We start from the raw sequence: 6,693 nt of genomic DNA, 5'->3' as shown, positions 1-6,693 counted from the left end.
AACCCCCCCAGGCCTGTTTGCGGCCAGAGGACAGGCGTGGGTCAGCACCGGCTCCGCCACCGAACCGCGCATGCCGCGGAGAGGGCTTAGCTCCTGCTACCAGGGCGGCAAAACGCTTGGTAGGGTGCTTGCAACCTGGCAAAACGGGACGTCCTCCGAGCTGGCTACAGCCTGGTCCCAGCATTTACTCCAGTCCCCGCTGCAGACGGACTCCCTCAAACCTTCCATAGTAGTAGTGAAAAATACCCTTGCATCTCCCACATGCCTGTTTTTACACACTACTTCCAGGTAGACACGGTGTGCTGTTACACACCTCTACCCTTTGGCAGCACTCACCCACAGGCTGCAAACTCTGCAGCGATTTTGGACGGTGCACCCCAAGCACCTACACCCCCCCCCCCAGCAGAAACCCTGGCCAAGAGCGGGCCTCAGGGGCAGTTTTCTAGTGCATGGTGTAAAACTGCCGAGTAGAGGACAAAAGAGCACCTCAACAGGGGGAACTACAACCCTGTGGTTGTCAAAGGCAGGGGGGAAAAGGCTGCAGACCAGGCAGGGTGCCAGTGAAAGGCCTGCTGCCGGGCAGCGGCACGCATTCCTGGAAGGCTCCTGGGTTGGATGTTGGGTCGGGCCCCTGCACTCAAACCAAGCCTCTGCAAGGCTTTCTCCTTACTGTTAACATCTCGGGGAGGGCTGCAGCCTTCTCACACTGAGCGCTCAACCTGCAAGAGGGGTAGGGAGCAAGGAAGAAAAAAAGTGATGATTCAGAAAAAGAGAAGGGAAAAAAGAAATCATAAAACCCCCCAGTGACAGCTCTCTGAAATATCCAGAGTCAGTGCCTGGGAGAGCAGGAGCTGCCATCCACCTGACCGAGTGTGAAGACGACTGGCAGAAGCCCAGATGGCATCCTGATCGCACACCACTAAAGAACTTCAAAAGGTTTTAAACTGTGGGGTTTTTTTTACCCCTTAAAGTCCTGCAGCACTTCTGAAGCTCACAGAGCAAATGAAAAAGCACAGGACATTTCATGTACACAATACATCAGGCTAAGTACTTTTGTCGTGATTAATTTTCTTTCCAAGGTCTCTGGAGGGGAAACTTTCCCAACAGCCCACTTCTGCAGCTGGAAGGCAGAAGGGCTGGGGTCCTGCTTTCCTGGGGAGCCCAGTGCCTCGCTTCTCGTGCCTCCAGCTCGGAAACCCAGACTCGTTTCACAACGGGCATCGGGGAGACTGCACAGGAGTGGAGCTCACCAGCCCGGATGCAAGTTGATCTGGGGTGTCCGCTGGCATCGACCCACTCTGCCGGCAACGCGGCAAACGCTGCTCCTACAGGCGTCCAAAGCTAGATGCAGGGTTGGGTACACCAGGCTTTTTTAGATATCTCTCCGTACACACACACAGAGTTAAACTTTAAATGAACTGGTAGATGGGAAGTCTTTCTAATTTTGCTCCCAGCAGGGAACAGGGTGTTGTGAATATGAACAACCACAAATGCATTACTGAAAAATCACAGTACTTGATTCCAATTTCCTTGTGAGAAAGACTCCCTCAAAAAATCCTGCCATTCTGCTCCAGCAGGTTGTTAGGACAATAGCTTTTATAACCACCACCTCCTCCTCGGGTTAAAAATAGCCACCTTCTCCCTCCCAAAACCGTACAAAGTGTTTTTCCATCTTGCTTTTGTCATTCCGTGTGCTGCACCTGGGCTTTGACCTGCCTGCCAGATGCAAACAGCTACAGCATGTCTATTACTGATTTTATTCATTTATTCTAGACAAAGAAAGAAAAGAAAGGTGGCCCCCCTCTTGCTCTGCTGTGGAGCTCTCACCAGTCGGCAGCTCCCAGTTTCCCTCCCTGGGATCATTTTCTGTCCGTTTTTAATCGCCTCCATCCCTGCCTGCCCACGCTCCAGCGGAGGGAAGAGACAGGCTCAGAGTCCATCTCCTCTGGCCCTCTTTGGCAGGACTGAGCGGATCATGCCCCGGAGAGCGGCAGTCCCAGGGCCAGGCAGGAGGGCACTGCCTTCCACTTGAAGGTGCAGGTCCTCTCTCCGTGGCATCCTCCGCTCCAAGATGAACTTCTCCCCGGCTCGGCATGAATACAGCTCTCTCTAACAGCAGTTAGAGTGCGCTGCAAGGCCTTTCAGGCTTCAAACTCAACAGTACCAATGATAAAATAACACCGACTTCAGCAACGCAGCAGGAGAATCAGACCCTGCCCGTTTCATCCTGCTCTGCACTATTTTCACAGACACGGCTCACACTGCTGCAAGTATTATCAAACGAGTTAAGTAACCAAATGAAATCATCTCAGTCTAAAAGAGTTCAGTGTGTATGTGGGATCACATGTAAATATACCGGCTGTCTTAGCAGCAGCTCTGTACCTCAAAAGATTTCTCCAACATGTAGGGTATTACAGGAAAGACAAGATTATATGCTCTCAATCATTTCTGAGTAACCACCCATAGAGATTAAACATAATGAGGAAGGAGATACAATTAAACAACCAAATATATACCATGTCTCCCGCCTTATTGCAACTTGCAGTCATGTTCAGCTTAATAATTCAATAGACCTTTTCTAAAAATAACCACCAACGGCCAAAGAGCTGTTCCACATCACAGGCGACTGCTTTTGAAAGAAAGCCTAGTAATGCCTTAACTCCGAAAGCTCTGGGTTTTGTGTACTGAAACACGTCTTTCACAACTTGCAGGGCTGGGAATACTCCCTGATGGGGGAAGGGGAGGGCTACAACTGATTTGGGGCTTTTTCTGTATAACTTAAAATGACCTCCTTGCAAAACACCGTCCAAAGTATCAGTAGTCCTATGTGCAAAATCATCATTGAATATACATGTAAAATCACCAACGAACATACTGATTCCTTTAGGGATTCTCATTACATTTTGCCAGCTTTGCAGATGTGGGAATAGAAAGTGAGAACACGGAACAAAACGGGCTCCCTTTAGCTCTGAATGGCAGCTGTCATCGCTGCATCAATGTTAACACTGTGGGGAGGGAGCAGAACCTCTTTATACCAGTTAAAAGGAAAAAAGCCCAAGGGCATTTAACGCAGCAAAGCTCCACTGAGGAATTGTGGGGACAGAGATTGATAACTGTTTCTATCATAGGTACTTTTGCTTTTATATAAGTAATTGCGATTATTTCAAATGAGTTCTGATTTAAGGACAAGTTTTTGGTAAGCTTGAGACTTGCAGGATTTTGTTCGTGAAATGACTGACAGTTGGATTCCTTTCTTTGCTCCTACAGGAAGCACACAGCAGCCCGGGAAACACGTGGAGCGGCTGGGGAGGAACAGCATCCCGACTGTCACTGCTGCAAACTTCTCAGCTGGGGCGGACTCAGCAAAGAATTTCCAAGAGGCCCCAAGGAGATCCGCACCCACACACTGGGCAGCGCTGCGGGACATGCGTGCCTGTGAAAATCCCTGACGAGACTGCACTGCAACCTCAACAAGGAACAAAGGGATGTTTCGTTTCATGCACTAAATCCCCTCCTTCCCCACCGCTAGCCATCTCATTCCCTAGCTAGTATTTCATTAGTCTGAGGCATTCCTCCCCTCCTCCCTCCTCCACCCTCATACTTACCTGCTGAAATTAAAGAGAAGCCGTTCAAAGACAAGGACAGGTCCTGTGCTGCTCAAAATTGTGAGTGGCTGACCAGCAAAAAGGCAAAATATCGCACCGGTGACTGCTGTGCCCAGAAAGCTCTCCAACACGCCCTGCGGCAGACACAGAAGAGAAGTGAGTTCTACTGAATAACCCTTTCTGTTACCACTGTTGCAAGAAAACGAGTAGTTACATCGATGACCAGTTGTGTGCTGTATGCTGGTATGTCCAAGATGAAGGGAAGATCATCTTCTGCCTTCTCCTGCAGCTGCACACACAGATGTGTTCATCCCACACAGTTTATTATAGTTATTCAGGATAACCAGCAACCCTCCTTGTTATTTCTGAGGCCCAGAGTTTAACAACACTACAGTGTATTTTACATTTGACAAGGGGAGACGAGAGTTTTCAAAGACCCTTTAAAGGATTTGAGAACTCCCTGAACATCCCCCACATCTTTGCCAGTAAAGACACATGTTTGCAGGGCTCTTCAGATACGGCAGAGCATGGCCAGTGGACAGTGCTGACAACCCCCAAGACAACGGAGAGTGGGGGTTTTTGCTTTCCCCAATTGAGCAGACACTCTGTCTAGATAAACAAGATGCCTTTCTTTCAAGTAACTGTTTTAGTGAGACACAAACCAAACAAGGCTTCTTCATCCAGCAGTCACGTGTCGAGACCCAAGTTCATCAGATGTCACCAGCAAGTAATAAATTCCATATTTAACAGGCTCTACCACTACCTTTGGCACGTGTGGTAAAACAGCTTCACTGCAGAATGATAAATGAGCATGCTTGATGCATTCTTGGATTTTCATGTCCAACTATAGCTGGACGGTATCTACTTTTAAAATGCAAAATGTGGATGAAATATAAATGGCAGTAAAACGTGATTATTGACTAGGCGTGCATCCTTCTATAACAATGGCAGAATTTGCTAGACTTTACCTCGTTTGCTCTTACAGAAACTAATCTGGTTACACGTGACTGAGTTTTAAAGGAACAACAAGAGCATCATCTTTTACTGAATAAGATGTGCAGCCGTCAGCATCACCCTCTCCAGGAGTACTTACCCAGCAACCAGGGGCAGATTTAAGCATAGGCTTACGTGCTTCGCTGTAGCTGTGTCTGAATCAGCAGCCTCACTAACGCTGCACGTCCTGAGCAACCAGCCGTTAACGGCACGTGCAGATCCTTCTTCCCACCCAGGACAAACTGCGGGGTTGGGGTTGCAGTTTTTCTGACTTGCCAGTGGTAATGCGAAGAATTTAAGTTTTGTGGCTCTCTTTCTTGGAAAGACCCAAGTTACTATTTACACTGAGGAAAGTATATTCATACTGTCATACGTCAAGCCAGTATGTTACTATGTAGAGCAGAATATTTTTTAAAATCTACTAAATTACTAGCAGAACTTTCTCTCAAGCAATCACAAACTATCTTTCTGGCCACAAACGCGATCTCAAAACACAGGTGGTGAAGCACCGTCATTGCTGGGTAATTAAAGCAGCAGCACAACAGCTGCGCAGAGAAGCAAAAGGTAGGGGAGGTTTAACAGCCGCCTGTTCTGACACACAGTCAGTCCCTTGCCAGTCTAGAGAAGCTGCTGTAGAGTGAGCAGAAACAACCTTGCCTTGGCAGGGGCTGACATCCTTGGTCCTTTCCATTTCCAAGTGCTATCGGTGATGCCCACCAGTGACAGCCCCAGCCCCTGCCGGCATCAGCGCAAGGGAGATCCGCTTGCTGTGACGCCCCGCAGCCTTCATACAAGGGTGGCAGGGGTTTGTACGGGGGGCATGGACGAGTCTCTGCTATCTGCCTTCGGGCACTTGTGGGGATGAGGCAGTTGCTCTCGGGGCAAGGAACGGCCTTCACACAGCTGATCCCCTTCGCTCCTCCCGCATTACTCACAGAGAGGGCCCTCGCGGCCAGCGCATCTGGAATCTCTTTTCTCTGCATTCTTCCACGTGTCTGTAGCTAAGAAAAGGGTCTTTTTGCAGAAACATAAAAAACTCTGAAGCGAGCTTTTAAAGAAATGTTGGCTGTGTCAGGCTCTCCGGTGCAGGCAGCGCAGGATGGGCAATTTTTAGTGCCTGACCCAGTGGCCGTCACATAATTGTTTACAAGAAACAAGAAGCATGAACTGTGATGCGATAGCCCCAAAAATACTGTTTTCTATGAGGACAAAATGTCTGGGGGAAAACTTTTCGGTGCTGCTCCTCAGCTGTAGAAGCTGGCGTGACCTTTGGTTTGAGGAACACTTGACATGAGCCTGGACTCTGATCCCACTGAGCAGCTCCCTGGAGGAACAACTTGAACTGGGCACCTCGGGACGCTTCAGTCCAGCTCTGATGACACAGGGGTATTTGAACATGCAGACCGCACAATTTCGCTCTTCTGTTGAAAACCTGCAGCCAAAACCCTTTCCAGGCTCCCACACCACGCAACAGACCCAATGCCTTTTCAAACAAGGATGGTGAATAAAGGTTTGTTGAAGGGAGATGGCAAAAGAAAAGCCAGTTGTGCCCAAACTCTCTAAACCTCTGATCCACCAGTGAACTGTTCAGAAAAACTGCTTGTACTTCAATTTTACATCAGTACGTAACTAGAAACCAGTAAATTCAACTGGTCGTTGTACATGAGAAGCAAGCAAATGTTGAAGTGCACCAATGAGAAAACAATAGACAACGTTTTCCTGCACGGAGCCTTGGCTATGCTATGAACTGACTGGAGGGATTATTTTTTTTTTCTAGCAACTCAGTGATGATTTTCCTGCACTTTGCTCCACTTCTGTGGATTGAAGTTTAACGGCAAACTGGTTACGGGGGGCAGCCGGGGGCACACACCCACAGACCCTCCCTCCTTGCTGTCACTGCTGCACCCCCAGCTCCCTCCTCCCTGAGCACAGACCCCTGAGAAGCAAGGGAGAAAGCTCTCGGCAGGACTTGTGTGTCGTTCCTTCTGCTGCTCCTGGAGTTTTCGTCATTAACGGCCACGCTGTGTTTATATTTGCTGCAGAGCTTCCCCGTTACCAAAGCGGTATTCTTAACTGCAGAGCGTCAAGGTTTCCC

The 6,693-nt window shown here is 48.8% G+C and overlaps 1 protein-coding gene across 2 annotated transcripts in view; it reads right to left on the bottom strand.

Annotated features, from left to right (window-relative positions):
- SLC4A4 (solute carrier family 4 (sodium bicarbonate cotransporter), member 4) overlaps nt 1-6,693 on the bottom strand; it is a 157,126-nt gene that overhangs the window by 30,884 nt on the left and 119,549 nt on the right. For both annotated transcript variants that reach the window (XM_009707459.1, XM_009707458.1), the window contains exon 12: nt 3,606-3,739. In XM_009707459.1, coding sequence (XP_009705761.1) covers nt 3,606-3,739 — 134 coding nt within the window. The remainder of the gene's footprint in view (nt 1-3,605; nt 3,740-6,693) is intronic.

This window comes from Cariama cristata, unplaced genomic scaffold, assembly GCF_000690535.1.
Source record: "Cariama cristata isolate BGI_N322 unplaced genomic scaffold, ASM69053v1 scaffold9069, whole genome shotgun sequence".
In the NCBI taxonomy this organism is placed as follows: domain Eukaryota; kingdom Metazoa; phylum Chordata; class Aves; order Cariamiformes; family Cariamidae; genus Cariama; species Cariama cristata.
Note: the sequence above shows the minus strand (reverse complement) of the source record. Positions and strands in the feature narration are given on the sequence as shown.